The following is a 22095-nucleotide window of genomic DNA, read 5'->3' as shown; positions in this document are numbered from 1 at the left end:
CTCCCTCAACATGACAATGACAGACCACACACAACGACTTGGATTCGCTGTCGTATATCATCGACCATACAGTCCCGACTTAACACTATCCGATTTTCATCTGTTTCCAAAACTTCAAGAACACCTCCGAGGACTTCACTTTGATAGTGATGAAGCTGTCATATATCATCCCCTATGCAGTCCCGACCTGACACCATCCGATTTTCATCTGTTTCCATAACTTAAAGAACCCCTCCAAGGACTTCACTTTGATAGTGAAGAGGTGGTGCAAGCAGAGGTAAGATTGTGGCTCCGTCAACAAAGTCAAACATTCTACAGTGACGGTCTCCATAAACTGGTCTGTCGTTGGGAGAGGTGTTTCCTTCGCCAGGGTGGCTGTATTGAGAAATAACTATGCAAACGTGGAGAATAAGGAATTAGAATATTACACACAAAAAATTCGGAGGCATTATTCTTCAGCATGCCCTCGTATTTACAGACAGGTGCGGCTTCTGACTGCAGAGGTATTTCAGTCATTTTAGACATCAGGAAGAGCGACTGACTGCAGAGAGAAACGATTAGGTCGTAGGTCATGAATGTATCTGACTTCTCGTACTTTGTATCGTGTTTTGCTTTGTACTGCACACACTTAATATACAAAGAGAGAATTCAGTGAAAATCAAAACTTATTTTCTGAGAACTATGAAAGGAAGTTTTAGCACGCTATTGGCAGGGGTATCATTACATACAGAAATGTAGCAAAGAATAGCGAATGTTTCGCTATTGAGAGGTGCGGAAACTTTGATAAGAATAGTCATAACGTCAGATTTTAGACCTGAGTTTGATTATGCGGTCCACATACTTAATGCTCTCTCGGTGTGTCAGTAATATTTCATTTAGATACAATCTCAAAGAAATTTCTTTACTTTTATAGTAACAGAAAAAAATGAATCTGATTACAAGTAAGAAAATACAAGGCGCTATTGTGTACTTGCGCTTTAAAGATCTTGAGGATGCTCCCGGATGGATACAAATCTTCCCAGATAATTTTGTTTCGCATCATGGGGAACAGAGCCTTGTTCTTTGTCCAGTTGTAGCCATACTTCTCATGCCGCTGGTAGCTGCTCGTCGACATGCACTTCACTGTCACGTCTTCTCCCTGCAACGAAAAATACTACCATTACTCAATCTCTCAATAAGTATACTACCTGTAACCTGTGTTCACATTTTAGGAAATTAAATTTATTCAAGTGAAACAGACTTTTGTTTGTATGTTCGTGATAAATTTTTTAGCATCTAAAATGAGACAAATTGCGTCAATTGTTAGGAAATTGTTTACAACTTCTTTGTTTTTCCATACTTATTCTGTGTCAAAATAACAATACGAATTAGTTTTATAAGTAGACTTCTCACTTCTATATTCTAAATGTTTGTTCGAGTTTGTGTATTCTAACGTAAGAGAGGCTGAACGTCTGAAGTTACAAGAAGGGTCACATTTACTGTATCCTGCATACACTTACCAGTCAGAACATTATGACCACCTACCTAGTAGCCGATATGTCCAACTATGGCGCGGATAAAAGCGGCGAAGAGTCGAGGCATGGAAGGAATGAGGCGTTGGTAGCTCTCTGGAGGGTTGGAACCACATCTGCACACACGAGTCGCTTAATTCCCTTAAACGCCGGCGACAGGGGCGATGAGCTCTGCCGCCACGTTCAGTCACATCCCAGATGAGCTCGATCGGGTTCAGATCTGGCACGCTGGGGCGCAGCACATCAACTGGAACTCGCCAATGTGTTCCTCGAAACCTAGATCACACTCCTGGCCTAATGACATGACGCATTATTTTGTTGAAAACTGCCTCTGCCTTTGGGAAACATGATCACCATGAAGATGTGTACTTGGCCTACAACCATCGTACAAGACTTGTTGGATGTCATTGTATCTTGGATGGGCTCCACTGGACGCGTTGACGCCACCGAGGATATTCCTCAGAGAATATTAGAACCGCCACCAGCTTGTCTCCGTCCCACACTGCAGTTATCGAGGAGATGTTCCTTTGGAAAACGACGGATTCGCGGCCTCTCATCGGCGTGATAAAGAAGGTATCGGAACTAATCAGACCATGCAACGTTCTGCCATTACGTCAATGTCCAGTGCCAACTGGCACGTGCCCATTTGAGTCGCTGTTGCCGATGTCGTGGTGTTAACATTGGCACACGCACACGTCGGCTGTGGAGGCCCATCGTTAGGAGTGGTCGGTGTGCTGTGTGTTTAGACACACAGGTACTCTGCCTGGCATTAAAGTCTGATGTCAGTTCCGCCACAGTTCGCAGCCTGTCCTGTTTTACCAGTCTGCCCAGCCTACGACATTCGACATCTGTAATGAGAGGTGGCCACCCAACCCCATGACGTCAGACGTGGTTTCATCTTGGTTTTGCCCCTTTGATGAAGACACTGCTCACAGCACTCTTCGAACATTCAACATGTTGTGCAGTTTGCAAAATGCTCGTAACGAGCCTCCAGGCCATCACAAACTGTACCCGGTCAAACTCAGATAGACTGCGCGTCTTTCCCATTTTAACACGGACAGCACGGTCATTGATACTACACACACCGTGCGTGTGTTTGACTAGCAGTCAGTCGTTCTTCGCCACTTAACGCTGCCATCGCCAGGCGGGTTTATATCGATAGTAGGTCGGTGGTCATATTGTTCTGACTGATCAGTGTCTTTATCATATTTTCGTCATTTCCACAAGTCTTCGGTGTCAACCATTAGTTAACACAGTAATTTTAAAATTATCAAAATGAGCCATAGATAAGAATTTATTATACGAAATGACATTGTTTTGAATGTACATGGTGTCCATAATTAAAGTTCTAGTTTCAAAACTTACCAGAATGACGTCAGACATATCACTGACGCAGAGGGAACGTCACTGAACAAAAAATTACGAAAATTTGATCAATAGATGGAGCTCTAAGCGCCAGAATATGCACATCAACAGACGCGTAGCACACGGCTGTTCCTCAGTTTGCGTCCGAGACGCTCAACATGAAGGATCGTGCTGCTGGTGAAGCTCTTTTACAAGAACGGTGACTGTGCGCCAGCAGCCCTCCAGAAGTTCCGGACACTCAGGAGTATGAAAAAAAGGAATTGATCAGATTACTGCTTAGGGTCAGTAGAAAGTGATTACAAAATCCGAAAGGACAGGTTCTTTTGTAGTGCTATGTGGCAGAGTGAGGAAAGCAGTTGACTTCACGTCTGTCGAAGATGTGGTCACAGCGTTGCAGGAGGGATCGAGCATGCAGCGCACAGGGAATTTCCCGAACGGTGGACATGCTTGCTAGCACGGTGCATCAATCCTATGAAGCGTCTTGCATTGCTATCCATACAAAATCACCCACGGTCATGAGCTTCTTCCTGCTGACCTGCCAGCAAGACAAACGTTCACTCTGGAATATCTTGCTCGCATGGAAGTGGACAATGAGTGGCTATGGACAGACGAAGCCCATTTCCATCTCCAAGAACATGTCATTATGCAGGACGTCATGTTTTTTCGAGGCTATAAGTCCTGCTGGTCCTGTTACCTGTACCGTTAATGGTAAACGCTATGAGAGTTTTACGCGCACCGTCATTCCAACCATTCTACAGCGTGGATCACTTTTATTCAAGATGGCGCTCCTCCGCTCATCGCATAGCTAGTGAAGCAGCTGCTGAAGAGGCATTTCGGAAACGGTAGAATTATCAACCGTCATTTCCCTACAGCCTGGCCGTCCAGGTCACCTGATTTTCTGGCTGTTGTGTTATCTGGATGATGTTATGTTCAGCGCTCCAACTATGAAAATAGCTAAGCTGATGGCACGCACTGTGCAAGGCATTCTGAACATGGTCCCGGAGACTCTCCGATATGTTGTGGAACATGCTGTTTATAGAATTCAACTTATGGCAGAAAACGGTGGACAGCATATTGAACATGTCTTGCACAAGTCTCACGACATTTGGAAACCGATGTCATTTTGCTTTTTATTCGGTTTTTGGCCTCAGGGTATTTAAAAAACCGATTTTCCCATCGGTTGTGGTACGGCCTTGCTATGGTTGATGGACTTAACTGACTAACACTACAACTGTTGACTGTCGAGCTTCTGCAGTGATTCAAAATGGTTCAAATGGCTCTGAGCACTATGGGACTTAACTTCTGTGGTCATCAGTCCCCTAGAACTTAGAACTACTTAAACCTAACTAACCTAAGGACATCACACACATCCATGCCCGAGGCAGGATTCGAACCTGCGACCGTAGCAGTCGCGCGGTTCCGGACTGAGCGCCTTAACCGCGAGACCACCGCGGCCGGCTCTGCAGTGATTCGCAAAACAGTGCGGATGATGTAATATGCAACTCAGACCATAGCCGTCGAACTGCGCTTCATCTATCGCTGCAGCCGACCCCATTTACGTTAAGACGCTTTCAGCACCATCGATTTGCAAAATTTTCGTTAATTTTTTTTTTGTTCTACGTCGTTTCCCCCAGCGTCAATATCATGCTGCTCAAATTTGACGTCATTCTGAGCAGCGGTTTTCTTTACAGAGCGTTTTGAAATCGGAATTTTGATTATGGACACATGTGCTGTTAAAAACAGCAGACTTCATTACACTGGAAATCTGAAGTAATTGCTAACGAAGGCAGCGAAACATTAAAATTAAAGTAATTTTGCAATGGTACCGCAGCATTATTTCGGCGCTATGTGAATTTGTTAAACGGACCTTACGCATAATAAAAAGGGTTATAAACAATTGTTGCCCTGCCATTGCGTCGTAATCATTGGCCAAGTGGCTGATTGGGCTGCCTTTTTTCCCATCGAAGACTGGTGCGGCTTGTATGAAAATTCTGAACTTCTTTATTCAGTCTCACATTTGCTATTTCTGGTAAACCCACATTCTGTGACACCATCACATTTTTGTGAATAGTTAGTTCAGTTTCTGATAGGGTGTAACATCCGGAAGCTTGAGCTTTCTCTGATAACGCTTTATTAGCAGCACGCTACGCACATTCACGTTGGGCTTGGAGTAAACACTCATACACTGAAGAGTCAAAGAAACTGGAACACCCGCCTAATATCATGTTGGGCTCCCATAAGCACGCAGAGGTGCTGCAACAAGCCGTGGCATGGACCCATCTAAAGTCTGAAATAGTGCTGGAGGGAACTGACTCCCTGAATCCTGCAGGGATGTCCAGAAATCTGTAAGAGTGCGAGGGGTTGGAGATCTCTTCTGAACAGCACGTTGCAAGGTATCCCAAATATGCCCAATAATGTTCATATCTGGGGAATCTGGTGCCCAGCGGAAGTGTTTAAACTCAGAAGAGTGTTCCTAGAGCCACTCTGTTGCAATTATGGACGTGTGACGTGTCGCATTGTCCTGCAGGAATTGCCCTAATCCGTCGGAATGCACAATGGACATGAATAGATGCAGGTGATCGGACAGGATGCTTACGTACGTGTCACCCCTCGGAGTCGTATCTAGACGTATCAGAGGTCCAATATCACTCCAATTGCACACCCTCCACACCGTTACAGAGCCTCCATCAGCTTGAACAGCCCCCTACTGACATGCAGGGTACATGGATTCATGAGGTTGTCTCCATACCAGCATTCGTCCATCCGCTCGATACAATATGAAACGAGACGAGTCCGAGCAGGCAACATGTTTCCAGTAATCAACACTCCAATATCGGTGTGGAAGAGCCCAGGCGAAGCGTAAAGCATTGTGTCGTGCAGTCATCAAGGGTACACGAGTGGGCCTTCGGTTCGGATAGCCCATATTGCTCTGGCCGCCCACTTCACACATAGTATCGCCTACTGCATCGGCATCCCACTTCACGTCCAACCAACACGGGATGCCTTCATTACAGGGAGTATATTAACCAGGAAAATCTACGTCGTCTTCTTTTTCAACACAAATATTTACCGGCGGCCAAAACACAATACAACACCAGGTCTCCACCAACGGCCACCATGCACCGCTACCCGTTCGCAGAGCCTGCAGAACAGCTTCACCAGAGGTCGCAGCTAGCCTATGAACTACACTACTGGCCATTAAAATTGCTACACCACGAAGATGACGTGCTCCAGACGCGATATTTAACCGACAAGAAGAAGATGCTGTGATATGCAAATGATTAGCTTTTCAGAGCATTCAGACAAGGTTGGCGCCGGTGGCGACACCTACAACGTGCTGACACGAGGAAAGTTTCCAACCGATTTCTCATACACAAACAGCAGTTGACCGGCGTTGCCTGGTGAAATATTGTTGTGAAGCCTCGTGTAAGGAGGAGAAATGCGTACCATCACGTTTCTGACTTTATAAAGGTCGGATTGTAGACTATCGCGATTGCTGTTTATCGTATCGCGACATTGCTGCTCGCGTTACTCGAGATCCAATGACTGTTAGCAAAATATGGAATCGGTGGGTTCACGAGGGTAACACGGAACGCCGTGCTGGATCCTAACGCGCTCGTATCGCTAGCAGTCGAGATGTCAGGCATCTTATCCGCATGGCTGTAACTGATCGTGCAGCCTGCGATGGTGTTCTCAACGACGAACCTGGGTGCAGAAATGGCAAAACTTCATTTTTTCGAATGAATCCAAGTTCTGTTTACAGCATCATGATGGTCGCATCCGTGTTTGGCGACATCGCGGTGAACGCACATTGGAAGTGTGTATTCGTCATCGCCATACTGGCGTATCACCCGGCGTGATGGTATGGGGTGCCATTGGTTACACGTCTCGGTCACCTCTTGTTCGCATTGACGGCACTTTGAACAATGGACGTTACATTTCAGATGTGTTACAACTTGTGGCTCCACCATTCATTCGATCCCTGCGAAACCCTACATTTCAGCAGGATAATGCACGACCGCATGTTGCACGTCCTGTACGGGCCTTTCTGAATACAGAAAATGTTCGACTGCTGCCCTGGCCAGCACATTCTCCAGATCTCTCACCAACTGAAAATGTTTGGTCAATGGTGGCCGAGCAACTGGCTCGTCACAAAACGCCAGTCATTACTCTTGATGAACTGTGGTATCGTGTTGAAGCTGCATGGGCAGCTGTACCTGTACACGCCATCCAAGATCTGTTTGAATAAATGCCCAGGCGTATCAAGGCCGTTATTACGGCCAGACGTGGTTGTTCTGGGTACTGATTTCTCAGGATCTATACACCTGAACTGTGCGAAAATGTAATCACGTGTCAGTTCTGGTATAATATATTTGTCCAATGAATACCCGTTTATCATCTGCATTTCTTCTTGGTGTAGCAATTTTAATGGCCAGTAGCGTACTTTGATACGGTAGTCACGTGATCGCAAATAGTTAAGGCAGATACATCCGCCAAACAGTCTTTATAGGGCGGCGCACTGCCGGCAAAGGGCAGTTCGACGCACCACTTGGAAGTCTGCAGAGCTGTCACCCCGGCAGTCACGGCCAGACGCCTCTTCTAGTTGGCCGATCTCTTGTACATGGACTTGATAAAGTCGATGAACATCTTGACATTGTCGAATTGTTTTACTCTGATCTCTTCCCGTGAAGAGTCGGGTCTTTTCTATAATTATTTGTTATTTATTATTTGTGGCGATCCGCAGTTGGGATCGAGTCTCTTGTTCATTTGGAGATTGTACTATTGTTTCTTTCTGGTGATTCCTATAAATTGTTTTCGGACTCGTGTTTTCCGCATTTCTATTCTGCTAGCGCATATACTTCACATATCGATGTTTCGTTAAATGTTTGGCACACTGACGCTTGTTGATGACCCAGCATTGAAATATGCAGCAATTTTCGGAAGGGTTGAACTTCTGTCACAATGAACGATTCTCTTCCTTCGTCGTTGGTCCAGTTCTTGCAGGATCTTTTTCCGGCCGCTGCAATGTCGGAGATTTGATGTTTTACCAGAGTCTTGATATTTACGGTACATTCGTTGAATGGTCGTGCGGGAAAATCCTCACTTTATCGCTACCTCGAAGATGCTGTGTTCCATCACTCGTGCACCGACTACAACGCCACGTTCAGACTTATTTAAATCTTGATAGCAGCAGCAGTAATCGATCTAACAACTAAACCAGGCACTTGGTGTCCTACATAGGCGTTGCCGACTGCAGCGTCGTATTGTGCCTGTTTACATATCTCTGTATTTGAATACGCTTGCCTATACGTTTCTTTGGCGCTTCAGTGTATGTACAGACCGAGAAAGCAGGAGGCAGAAATAGATCGGTGGACTGTTTTTGCATGATATAACAGCTGAAATGTCAGGGAGGGTACGGATGGAGAAGCCAAAGGACTCGAAGTCAACTCTTAGGATCGCAACACCTAGAGGAGGCGGATACGGCCACACACCAGAGAGTGAACCACCCCGTCTTCGCTTTTGAAGTCGAGTGTTATAGATGTTTTCGGATGGGCCTGTAAGGAAGCAGTGGAAGCAACCGGATTGCTGTGCATGTGGCATAGTGAGTCACTGGGCAGCTGAGAGTAGTGGTAGTAAGGGTTGAAACCCCCAGCAAGGGAAGCAGCCATTAAACGCAAACGAGTGCTTCAACCGTCGGAAGGCAGTCCCGATAGACCGTAACACGGCAAAAGATAATGTACAGACAGAATGTAGCTTAGTGGGCTTTGTGGATGGCAGGAAACAGAAATTTTTGTTGAACACGGCGCGAATTTATCCGTTATTTCTGGACCTCGTTGGAAAGAGGAGACAGGTTACTTGGGATTGGCGATAATGTGGTGAAATCATTGGGCATGGCAGTACTGGAGTTTGCAGGCGGGGAATCTAAGTTCCAGAGAACGCATGGGGGTGTTGCCTTGCATGGCGGAGGTTATTCAGTGATTCTCGGGCTAGATTTTTCTCGACCAACTTCGCGCTACGTTTTTCTTTCGCAATGCGCAGCGGAACTTTCTTTCAACTGGGGAACCATTTGTAACTGAGACAATGGCACAAGGTTCACATATCAAGGGGGTGAGACAAACTACAATACGTACGTTTTTTTGCCGAGGGAAACATTGTATGTGACTGAACTTCTCTGAAGCAATGAAGAGTTGGATAGTTGACATTGCTTTATCGGCAGGAGTCTAGCGCATATGACATTAATGGGGAACAGATGATTCCGGTTAGTGTGGATAATTTTGATGAAGTGGAGGTGACTCTGTCAAAGGGTGCAATAATAGCCACTCTGGAAGTCTTGGAAGATGAGGACTTCGATGGGTCAAGTGAGATGAAAGCCACGGGAAATCGTCGATACGGAAGTGTTACGATGGAATGCAGGTAGTCTGAAGGGCAGTCATCGAATGACTACGGAGAACTTGTTTTTAAGGTTTAGTAATTTATTTTCTGAGAACGGAGGGTTACCGGCATCTCCGCTGACGCAACATCGCATACCGACAGGGGTTAGTGCACCAATTTATAGGAAGCCACACCGTATAGCATATCAGCTGCAACCACTGGTAGAAGAATTTATTGAACAAGAACTACGGGTTCATAGACCTTAGTGATAGTGTATCGAGTGCAAACAGTGTCATCGTCCCACGGAAATTCAAATTTTGCTGTGAATACAGATATCTAAATGGAACCATTTCGGATGCTTATCCAATTCTAAACATCACGGAAACTTTGGACAATATGGGTGAGTGTCGGAGTGGATATCATCAGTTCAAGGTGGAGCCTGACGATGGGCTGAAAACAGCGTTTACCGTCCCAGAAAGACATTTTCATTACAAATGCTCGCCATTTGGACTAAAGAACGCGCTGACAACTTTTCAGCAGTTGTGAGATGGGGTACGGAGTGGATGAAAGCCAAGAACCTGTCTGTTTTATCCAGATGACATAATTGTCTATTCAAAGGATTTACCGGGGCATGTGAGGCGTTTGGAGGATGTCTTTAGTAGACGACTATTGACACGTTTAACGTTAAGTTTGGACAAGCGCCAATTTGCGCAAACTCGGGTAAGCTATCTGGGGCATGTGATTAGTGAGCCTGGCATCCAGACCGATCGTCATCTTACAAACGCAGTTCAAAATTAACCAAGCAGGCAAAGTCCTTCATTGCTTGTGTAATTATTATAGGCGGTTCGTGAAGGATGTTGTAAAAAAAAAAAAAAAGTACACCCTTGAACTAGCTTCTGAAGAAGGGGACGAAATTCCACTGGTCACAGAAATGTCAGGAGGCATCTGAAAAATTGAAAGCAATATTGGTGTTTCTGCATTTTGAGGAAGAGTTTATCCTTTCGTGTGACGCATCAAATGAGGCAGTCGGTTATGTTTTGGGAAAGATGGAAGACTCTCAGGAACATCCGGTAGCTTATGCTTCAAGGTAGTTAAACAGGGTGGAGCATAGCTACTCAACAATGGAGATAGAGATGTTGGTGGTCATTTGTGGTATTACTTATTTTCGATGTTCTCTGTGTGGTAGGGAGTTTAAGGTCCTGACAGACCATGCTTCATTGAAATGGTTGTTTGATTTGAAAGATACATCCAGCAGATTAACTCGATGGGCACTTAAGTTTAGTGAAATCGAGTACGAGGTAATCCATAAGCCAGGGAGATCACACGCAAATGCAGATTGGATAAGCCGCGGGGTAGCCATGTTAAGTAAGCTGGGGAAGAGCGCTGAAGAGTGGCAGCGGACACGGGCAATGGATAGCGAGCACTAGGCATTTAAGTCACAGCCACACTTCGTTGTGCACGAAAGTTTCTTGTGTACAACGACGAGATGTGGACCACGTGTGGTGGTTCTAGGGGGTTTTTGGAAGAAGTTTTGCAGCAAGCTCATGACCATATGTTATCAGGTCACGAAGGGCGACGTTCGACGGACAGACGTGTAGCACAGCAGTTTTGGTGGAGGAGCAGGAAGCGTAACGTGGAGCAATATGTTAACCACTGTGTACCATTTACGCAGAGGGCCAACATTACGCATCACAAAATGCCATTGAAAAGGTTACCAGAGGCGTCCAGTCCATTTTCTATGTTAGGGTGGTATGCCTTCAGGCCATTTAATAAAACACCAGCAGAAAATGGGTACAGGTATGTTCTCACGATCATCGATAATTTTTTTGGGGAGCCTAAGACCATAATTACGGACCAGGATACGAATGTTGTCTCGGATTTAATGAAGCAACTATGCCGCGTGTTTCGTACACGGGAGTTATGGAAGAGTCCGTTTCATATGCAGACCAATGCGAGAATGGAACGCGTTCACAAGACAGCTGCAAAGATGTTGAGCTGTTATGTAGTTTCCAGGCACGATGACTGGGACACCTATTTACCTTATGTACAGTGTGCTTATAATTCGAAGATTGACACTGCATTAGGATTGTTGTCATTTTAGATGGTGTACGGAAGAAAATGCCATCTCCCTTTGACGTTTCGATTCCTAAATTAGGACCAGATGGTGAGTCAGAGCCACCACATTTATTATTTTTATGGTTTTAACTAACTGCCCATTTTTTTTTATTGGCCACCTAATATGGCATTAGACTCTTTTAAAAAAATAGACATCAGGAATTGTTTATCATATGTTCAGCACACGAGCAGAATGATGTTTAAATTCTGCTGTGCATGCCGTATTAAATCTAATCTTGTCCTCACTATCCCTATGGGAGCAATATGTAGGGGGTTATAGCACATTTCTGAAATCATCATTTAAAGCTGGCTCTCAAAACTTTGTTAGCAGGCTCTCTCGGGATAGTTTCCTTCTATCTTTAAGAGTCTCCCAACTCACTTCTTTCATCATCTCTGTGACACTCTACCGCATATCAAACAAACCTGTTACAATTCGTGCTGCCCTTCTCTGTATACGTTCAACATCCCCTGCTAGTCCCATTTGGTGAAGGTCCCATACACTTCAGCTTTATTATAGGATGGATCGCAGGAGTGATTTGTAACCAAACTCCTTTGTAGACTGCATTTCCCTAGTATTCCACAAATAAACCAATATCTGCCACCTGCTTTGCCAACGACTGAGCTTATGTGATAGTGTACAGATTCCAGCTGCGGATCACTGATGTTATATTCATAGAATACCATGTTTTTTCGTATTGTGAAGCTGACAGTTTTACATTTCCGAACACTTGAAGCCAATTGCCAAAATTTGCACTTCTTTGAAATCTTATCAAGGTCTAACTGAATATTTGAGCTGCTTCGTTCAGATATTACTTCAGCGAAAAGTCTGAGCTTACTATTAATATTGCTCGTAAGTTCATTAATGTACAACATGAACAGCAAAGGAACCAACACGATTCTCTGGCGTACACCCGAAGTTACTTCTACATTTGTAAACGATTATTCATAGAAAATAACATCTGCGTCCTCTCTTCCATTAAATCCTCAATCCAGTCACAAATTTCTTCTGCTACCCTATACTATCGAACTTATTATAATAAGCGTAATTTTGGAACTGGGTCAAATGATTTTCGAAAATCGATAATACTGCGCCTATCTGACTGCATTGATCCACGGCGTTTACGATGTTACGTGGGAAAACTGCCAGTTGGGTTTCACATGATATGTTTTCGAAATCGATGGCGGTTGGAATAGAGAAGGACGTTCTGTTTGAGATAGCTCATTATGTTTGATCTCAGAATATGTTCTAAGATTCTACAAGAAGTGTATGACAATAATTCAAAGTATTCTTACTGTTTAAAAGATTTGGCATCTTTCAGCAGTGTTTCAGTACCATCGTTCTGTCTCTGGGGTAAGAAAATTCTTCCAACCAAAGGTGTGTATCCACTGACTACAATTCGAAATAGATTTCATGGCAACAGGTAAGTCTAAATTGAAACTAGTACTACTCTGTTGCTATTTTGGAGTTCGTTCTCAGCTGTTGCTAGGTATACTGAAACAGCAGAATTTAAAATCTGCTATAACAATCAGCTTTCATAAACACAGAAAGACACAAAATACTTTGGTCACAAAGGAAAAGATAATAGACCTTGAAATAAACAAATTAACTGTGAGTTAATTCAGTGTATTTAGCCTCGATTCATAAAGCATGCTAATTATAAAAGAACACATGCCCTACTCACACATTAATATTGTATTCCAGAACTTCCCAGAAATATACGGCAGCGAAGAGTACCGTGAGGAATTTCGTATTATGAACATTTCAGAAAAACGAAGATTTCATTGGGAAGAGTTTTGTAAAGAGAATACAGTAAAGTGTTTTTCATCGAAAGTTCCCATTATATGCGTGGCTTAGGTAAAAATCGTTACGAGTCACAATAATGTGATATAAAATTCATAGACCTGCATGCGTATCAGAGTAGAACCACATGATCACCCTCACACTATTCAATACCCAGCGAAACGCCCGGTCTCCAGTTCCCGCCTTTCCAGAATCACCTACACTTAATGTAGAATTTTTTCATAATGACTGACATTTGCAACTCGCTGTCACCCTAAGATTCGCTGAAGTATCTGAGAGAGCGAATATCCGTACTTCCAGCTTGTAGTCCCTCCATCATGTTTAGTCAAACTAAAATGGAATGTGAATAAGAGGTTGGGCAAGAATTTCGAATAATACGAAATTTTCTATCCACTGACTTGACCCTCACGTGGATGAAGGAGTCAGCTAACTCCTGCTGTGTGTGCGCTTCTGCCGAAGGATTGGAAAATTATCGCCATTCGCTTTCCAGTTTTTCAGCTGCGTGTTAATCATCGTTCGCTCGGCGAATAGTTTTTATAAGCCACTTAATGAATTAACTCGTTAGAAAAACCACGATTAACCACATCAACCGCTTTATGATAACCTCAGAGTCAACTAGTCACTAACAGAATTTTGCGAGCACTTTCTAACACCAGACTTTGCTAGTGGTTTTCGGAAGTGGTGTCTCCTTGCCGTCTTCTCTAGATCGGACAGAAAGTGCCTGCTTTCCTCGATAAAGTGGGGCAATAGGGTGAGGGTGGGTGAAGCTTGAACCATTAGAGCTCAGTACCTGTCGTCGTAGCTAATTAGGCACAAAGTGACGTGAAATATCTAACTTTTCACCTGCAAGTTCGAACTTAAAATTTCTAGGTTAACACCTTTGTGCTGGGCTAGGATTTCTACCCAACATGTGTTGCCCAGTTAACTAAGCACGAATATACACTGAAGTGCCAAAGAAACTGGTATAGACATACGTATTCTACTACAGAGATATGTAAACAGGCAGAATACGACGCTGCAATCGGCACCACTTATATAAGACAAGTGTCTGGCGCAATTATCAGATCGGTTACTGCTGCTATAGTGGCAGGTTATCAAGATTAAGCGAGTTTGAACGTGGTGTTACAGTCGGCGCACGAGCGATCGGACAGCCATCCAGGAATTTGGTTGAAGTGATTTAGGAAAACCACGGAAAACCTAAATCAGAATTGTCGGACAGAGCATGAGCCTCTAATTCCCGGACCTCGAGCTCGTGCCTTAACGAATGCACTACCTCAGTCGTAGCGTATATTTGTTTTACAGCTGTACATAATGAATAAATTATCTGAATAACAAAATAATTACGCATTATTGATCTAGTCTTTTCACAGCACACAACTCCATACACTTAGAGCAGACTTTACGTCCACATCACTTTGTCACGCCTCTGTTATATCTCCATGTCTTCCCCTCTGCCTGCCGGCCCGGATGGCCGAGCGGCTCTAGGCGCTACTGTCTGGAACCGCGCGACCGCTACGGTCGCGATGTGCTTAGGTTAGTTAGGTTTAAGTAGTTCTAACTTCTGGGGGACTGATGACCTCAGAAATTAAGTCCCGTAGTTGGTTGGTTGTTTCGGGGAAGGAGATCAGACAGCGAGGTCATCGATCTCATCGGATTAGGGAAGGACGGGGAAGGAAGTCGGCCGTGCCCTTTTGTAAGGAACCATCCCGGCACTTGCCTGGAGCGATTTAGGGAAATCACGGAAAACCTAAATCAGGATGGCCGGACGCGGGATTGAACCGTCGTCCTCCCGAATGCGAGTCCAGTGTCTAACCACTGCGCCACCTCGCTCGGTAAGTCCCGTAGTGCTCAGAGCCATTTGAACCAGCCTTCTGCCTGAAAAACTAGATCAGCGTCGCCTCATGGTGAGTGAATTGTTGAACTAAAAAAAATGGTGAGACATTACTATTATGAACTATGAATCATCTGTTTCTATTATTAACCCCAACTCGAAATTATCTAAGCAATGTTTAACTGTGTAATAATAAAATGGTTCAAATGGCTCTGAGCACTATGGGACTTAACTTCTGAGGTCATCAGTCCCCTGGAACTTAGAACTACTTAAACCTAACTAACCTAAGGACATCACACACATCCATGCCCGAGGCAGGATTCGAACCTGCGACGTAGCGGTCGCGTGGTTCCAGACTGTAGCGCCTAGAACCGCTCGGCCACCCCGGCCGGCTGTGTGATAATACGAGGTTTGACTAAAAAACAATGCCACCTCCTTCGTAACTCAACAGTTGGCAGCATTGGTATGTGGCAGGTACTGGCTTGTTCCGTAGCCTCTCCTATACAGCTCCAGTTGGCGGGAACCCGTAGCAATGAACGGTTATGCCGTTGCAGTGGAAAGTATGGAACCCTGCGCAGACGGTCGGTCAATGCGATTTAAGCAACGTGTAGTCACAGAATTTTTGACAGCAGAAGGTGTCGCCCCATAGGAGATTCATCAGAGAATGAAAGCAGTTAAGGGTGATTGTGTTGATGAGAGTACTGTGCGTCGTTGGGCAAGTAAGTTTAAAGATGCTGAGGCGGGAATATCTGACCTGCGTGACAAATAAAGAGTTGGACTTCCTGTGACGGCAACCACTGAGTTCCTCAAGCAAAATGATTACAGATTGATTCAGGACGATCGTCGTATCACTCAGACAGAAACTGCAAGCACAATCGGCATTCCAGAAGAACGTGTGAGTCACATTATTGCTTTGCTTGACAAACTACACACTTCACGTGCCACCACAGCAGAACTTTAGAGACTAACTCTCACCACCGTACGGCATCCTCCATACAGTCCAGCTTTAGCACCGACTGACTTCAATCTGTTCCAGATAATGAAAGACGGTCTGCGGGGACGTCATTTTGCTTCTGATGAAGACGTTGAGAGAACTGTGAGACTATGGTTGCGGAAACAGTGTGTCGACTTCTTCCTTGACGGCTTCAGAAAATTTGTTCATCGTTGGCAGAAATGTATCCAATTGGCTGCTGATTACGTGGAAAAGTGAATATTGGTAATTAAAGATCACATTCTAAGGATTATTTCTGCGTTTGATTTATTAAAATAATCCCATCTAAACCCAATTAACGAAGGTGGAGGTATTACTTTTCATTCAACCCTCGTATTTAAAGAGGTACGCTTTAACTGTCTTTTTAAATTTTAAATAACATGGCGTAACGGAAAGTAACGCCTCCTAATTATGTACTTCCGACGTGGACGGTACCTTCTCATACAACAGTTTACTGCAGATACAATGTCGATTAATTTCCGGCAGTAGTATTAAAGTCTTCTAGCGAATTAACCACAGTGAAAAAAGGAATCAGCTTTCTACTAATCGGTTAATGACCAGGTAGTTATTTTCCTTCCCCGCTTCAGCTACGGAAATTATGCTTATTTCTTTGAAACAGGACGTGCAAACGGTTCTTGCCATCGTAGCTCCGATGAGCGGTATGCATATCGATGCATAGCCAATATGGAATTCTTCACTTTTTCGAAAAAAGCCGTAGTTTAAGAAATGCAACTGCAGAGTGTGATAGTTTGATACAATTATGATTATTATTTAGGGGTTTTAGACCATTTTTACGAGTAGTTTTTCCAAAACAGATCGTTATTACACAAATTCATTACGTAGACAACACTTTTCAAGTTAATATCAGACATCTCTGATAATTCATTGAATACCAGGAATCTACAAGTTTTTGTAAAAACGTTACATGATTACGAAGAACGCCGTTAAATTACTTCACATAATTGTCCTTAGTAACGACGTTTGGAAAACACTCAGTACCAGAAACCAGTTTGACGTCGCATCACGGCTACACGATTGTTTTCTACTGTTACTGAGCAAAACAGTCTATGACGAAAAGTCATGGGATAGATATATGCAAGTATACATATGGCGGCAGTATCGAGTACACAAGGTGTAAAAGGACAGTGCATTGGTGGAGCTGCCATTTTCACTAAGGTGTTTCATGTGATAGGTTTCCGACGTAATTATGGCTACACGACGTCAATTAATAGACTTTGAACGCGGGTTGGTAGTTGGAGCTAGACGCATGGGATATTCCGTTTCGTAAATCGTTAGAGAATTCAATATTTTGAGATCCACAGCGTCAAGAGTGTGCCGAGAATACCTCTCACCTCTCACCACGGACAACGCAGTGGGCGACGGCCTTCACTTAACGACTGAGAGCAGCGGCGTATATGTAGTATTGTCAGTTCTAATAGACAAGCAGTACTGCATGAAATAACTGCATAGATCAACGTGGAACGTACGATGAACGTATTCGTTAGGACATTGCGGCGAAATTTGTCTTTAATGGGCTATGGCAACAGACAACAGACCCGAATGTCTTTGCTAACAGCATGACATCGCCTGCAACGCCTCTCCTGGGCTCGTGACCATATTGGCTGGAACCTAAATAACTGGAAAACCATGGCCTGGTCAGATGAATCTCGATTTCAGTAAGAGCTGACGGTGATGTTCGAGTGTAACGTAGACCCCCACGAAGTCATGGACCCAAGCGCTCAACAAGGCAGTGTGCAAGCAGGTGGTGGCTCCAGTATGCTGTGGACTGCGTTTTCATGATATGGACTGGGTCATCTGATCCAACTGAACCGATCATTGACTATAAACGGTTATGTTCGGCTACTTGGAGACCATTTGCAGGCATTCATGGACTTCATGTTCCCAAACAACAACGGAATATGTATGGATGACAATGCGTCATACTACCAGGCCATATAAAGAACATTCTGCATAATTCGAGCGAATAATATGGCCACCAAGATCGACCGACATGAATCCCACGGAAGATTAATGGGAGACAATTGAGAGGTCAGTTCGTGTACAAAATCTTGCACCGGCAATACTTTCGCAATTATGTACGGCTATAGAGGCAGCATGGCTCAGTACTTCTGTAGGGAACTTCCAACGACATGTCGAATCCATGCTACGTCGGGTTGCTGCACTACAACGGGTAAAAGAACGTCCGACACAATATTACGAAGTATCACATGAATCTTGTCACCACAATGTATAAGTTTCGTAAGCAGTGTTCTGTCTTCGATATTTCTTTGTTAACATGTAGCTTCCGTAAATAGATTATACGCTGATAACGTGCAATATTGCGCGTGTGACATAAATTTCTACTTCTAAAATGATTTTAACTGCGAGTTCTGTCATCACTAGGTTGTTCGTGCTTCATTGTAGTGTAGCGGAAATTGAGTATAATTCACAAAATCGAAGACAGCATATTTGTGCGTCCCTGATGTATACATCGCGCATTAAGTCTACAGAAGAATATAATCTTCGTTTCAGTTACCTACGTAATGGCAGTATGTACCGAAATGAGCTCTGAATTTAATCCCGGTGTGATGCTTCATAATTCTGTTTGAAATGAGTTAGTAGCTTCTGAGGGTGTACTTGGCTCGAAATAAGCGCTAACGGCGCAGGGAGAGCTAAAACAAGCAGAGGCCATCGAGGCTGAGCAAACGGTGAAGAGATTTTACAGAGCGGCAAAGGCTCTGTAAACATAGACACCAGACGGTGCCACACTGCAAGAACGAAAAAGATGACTTACAGAGTTGTTTTTGCGAGGTGATCATAGCTCTGTTCAGACTTGGAAAACTGACATTATTCGCTGAAGCCTTTGACATGGACACTTTACGCCTTGGTTGTAGAATGTTTCCCCCTGTTGCAGTTTAGCGTGCCGGCAACATGAACTAATAGGACACGGTTGCATATGAAATACTGAACTCTCAAACACTGTTTTTGATATATAATTAGCTACATGTGGGACCAATTTAGTTAAACATTCGTACGATAGAAAACATCCTGCTCACGTACAATGAAAGTATGATTAAATGGAAGGACTACCTTGAATGATGGCTCTCTAAACCCACTTTCATTTTTGTTGTATGTGTTGTCCTGTAAACGCGTTTATGTGCCGCAAAGATGGTTTTGTTTCTGTTTTTTTGGACCCAGCTGGAAAGATAATACTGATGGTGCGACGATATTTATCTTTTCTGTGCAGCCGGGTGTTGTGGCCGAGCGGTTCGAGGCGCTTCAGTCTGGAACCACGCGACCGCTACGGTCGCAGGTTCGAATCCTGCCTCGGCATGGATGTGTGTGATGTCTTTAGGTTAGTCAGGTTCAAGTAGTTCTAAGTTCTAGAGGACTGATGACCTCAGATTTTAAGTCCCATAGTGCTCAGTGCCATTTCAACCATTTTTTCCTGTGCAACAACGAGCTTCCTCCCCTTGTCTAAGTCTTATCAAAGAATTATCTCTTCAAGTATGAATGTGTGGGAGTAGGTAGTACAAATGTGCCAGTGAGAGAAACAGATCATTTCTTTTACTTTCTATTAGCGTAGTACCAACCTTGCTATACCTCTCCAGTGAGGCTTTGCAAAGGGTTATTTTCGAGTCAAAGCGTTCTTGTTCGTTTTTCCCCGAAATATTGGCAGTGAGGTCCACTCCTACTCCCTTCAGTAAAGAATGTTCTTCACAATGACAGTCGTTGGCAGGCCTATTTAAGCTGCTGGCGAACATTTTTCCAACGAATGAGAGGTTTTCCAGTTTTTCTAGCTCCCAGAATCACTGACTATCCACCGGCGCTATCTTAAAGGGGTAACACCACTGCAGAATATTCTGAAAAATATTTTTTGTGTTTAAAATATGCTTTTAACCTTCTGAAGTGTGACGCAATACCTCTAATGCCAAAAAAATTGTTCTATGGAATTCAGAGCTCCTCTAGCACCTCAGATGGACCGAAACGGCCAACCTGCGCTAACTCGATACTCCCTGATGTGTCTGGGAATGGTAAGAAGCATTTCGAAAACAATAATACGTTAGCTTAGCCTCAGATAGCATCAGTACGTGTACGAAAAAGATAATTATTTCGCTTCTAATCTTGATTTTAGTGTTCAGTTTTGATTGTTGGAAGTTCATTTGTGATCTTGTAGTATAAAGTTTTGTCTTTCAACTAAGAATGAGAGGTAAGAAAGTGTGCTCGGACAGAAAAGGTACGAAAACATCGTATCCAATGCGGCGTCGAAGGAGCATGTCATAAAAACATCGAAGGAATAGCTATGAGCTACAGTCTGGAGCCGCGCGACCTCTACGGTCGCAGGTTCGTATCCTGTCTCGAGCATGGATGTGTGTGATGTCTTTAGGTTAGTTAGGTCTAAGTAGTTCTAAGTTCTAGGGGACTGATGACCTCAGATGTTGAGTCCCATAGTGCTCAGAGCCAATAGCTATGAGGCTGAGAGCAGTCCGCGGAGCGAGTCAAAACCGCTGCTAAGAAATTGAAAACAGTGAGCAGCATTTTTATGTATTTTGCGGATAGAGCTATAGGATTATAAATTTTTCTGCTGTTTTTTCTATTATTTCTCAACATTTGAAATGTAAAATGTGTAATGCACCACGATGCAAGAACGAAGTACTCGAAGCTTAGGCTTCACAGTAATTATAGTTTGTCCAAACTGCCCAGAAGTTGTTATGTGAAGTAGTACATTTATACGGAACGCATATGAAATTAACCGTCGAGTCATCCTAGCAACGTGCCTGCTTGGGGTAGGAAGAAATGGAATTGAAAAGTTGTGTGCGTTCAAGCAGTTGCCACGACCGATATTTCAATCGTTCTTTGATAAACTAGTGTTATGATTTAAACTAGTTGATGTGATTTCAATAGGAACGGCAACAGAACGAAAGGCCAGTCCTGGGATAGCAGATTAATGGTAAGAATTTTCTAAAAGTATATTTTTTTATTTGCTCTTGTCTATAACACATTTCAAAACTTCAAACGCGTTTTTCTCGGAATATGATTTTATAAAATGAAATATCTTGTATAGACACCTTTTACTAACCTGACACGTTCCACATCATTACAAAGTGTCGTATTCATGATCTATGGAACAAGTACTAATGTAATCTAATTTCTAATCTAATCTAAGCATAACTTCAACAATTTTCAGTCTTTTTCTTTTAAAATGTACCCACAGCTTTGAAGTAATATTTCAAAGTGAATCACTTACGGGATCTTCGATTACTTACTACAATAATATTTATTAACAAATAACTGAACTTCATCCAAACCCTCGTCAGTTACATAAAAATCAATATTTCTTAAGTAGCCTACGTGGTTTATTAGGTATACTCATGTACATTACGTAGATTTCTTTTGTTTTTGCAGATTCAAATTCGCACCAGTTTTAATGCGTGCCACAGATCGCCTCAGGTTCAACATGCCTCGAGAAAACTGCTGCAGTGTCGCCATTTTGTAATATTTCCCGACAAAATAACTATCCCAGGTACTTTTTTCTATCACTTTTCCTTCCGCCAAGAAAAAAGGTCATGAAACCTTCCAACCTATCACCCTGCTGTTGAAATACACCTTTATGCTAAGAGATCGTGATGAAAAATAATGCTTCCGAGTTCTTTATTCTGTTGTTAATATCGGCTGAGGTCTTACATGTCATGCATACTACTCGATCGACTTTCCCGCTTTGCTGACACAAGTTGAAACCCTCTGCCACTATAGGACTCCGAACTGCAGGGTGTAATATGGCGGTGTGTAACGTAACTAATTCGGTGTGTGAGGAACTGTGCACTGTAATAGTTTCGTATTCTAAGAGTTCGTCCACACTTAGACCACCTTCTCCTTCAGCATGACAATGCGAGACCGCACAAGAGCGCTGCGACATCTGCAACTATCCATCATCCCCCATACAGTCCCGACTTGGCCCCATCCGATTTCATCTGTTTCCAAAACGCAAAGAACACCTTTGAGGACATTATTTTGATAGTGATTAAGCGGTACAAGGAGAGGTGAGGTTATGGCTCCGTCACCAAAGCCAGACATTCTGCAACGACGGTATCAAGAAACTGGTCTCTCC

At 43.6% G+C, this 22095-nt stretch overlaps 1 protein-coding gene across 1 annotated transcript in view; it reads right to left on the bottom strand.

The window, feature by feature from the left end:
- LOC124556266 (adhesion G protein-coupled receptor L4-like) overlaps nucleotides 1-22095 on the bottom strand; it is a 370316-nt gene that overhangs the window by 163607 nt on the left and 184614 nt on the right. The window contains exon 4 of the mRNA XM_047130252.1: nucleotides 971-1138. Within this exon, the coding sequence (XP_046986208.1) occupies nucleotides 971-1138 (168 nt within the window). The remainder of the gene's footprint in view (nucleotides 1-970; nucleotides 1139-22095) is intronic.

This window comes from Schistocerca americana, chromosome X, assembly GCF_021461395.2.
Source record: "Schistocerca americana isolate TAMUIC-IGC-003095 chromosome X, iqSchAmer2.1, whole genome shotgun sequence".
Classification (NCBI taxonomy): domain Eukaryota; kingdom Metazoa; phylum Arthropoda; class Insecta; order Orthoptera; family Acrididae; genus Schistocerca; species Schistocerca americana.
This window is presented reverse-complemented; position numbering and strand designations above follow the sequence as displayed.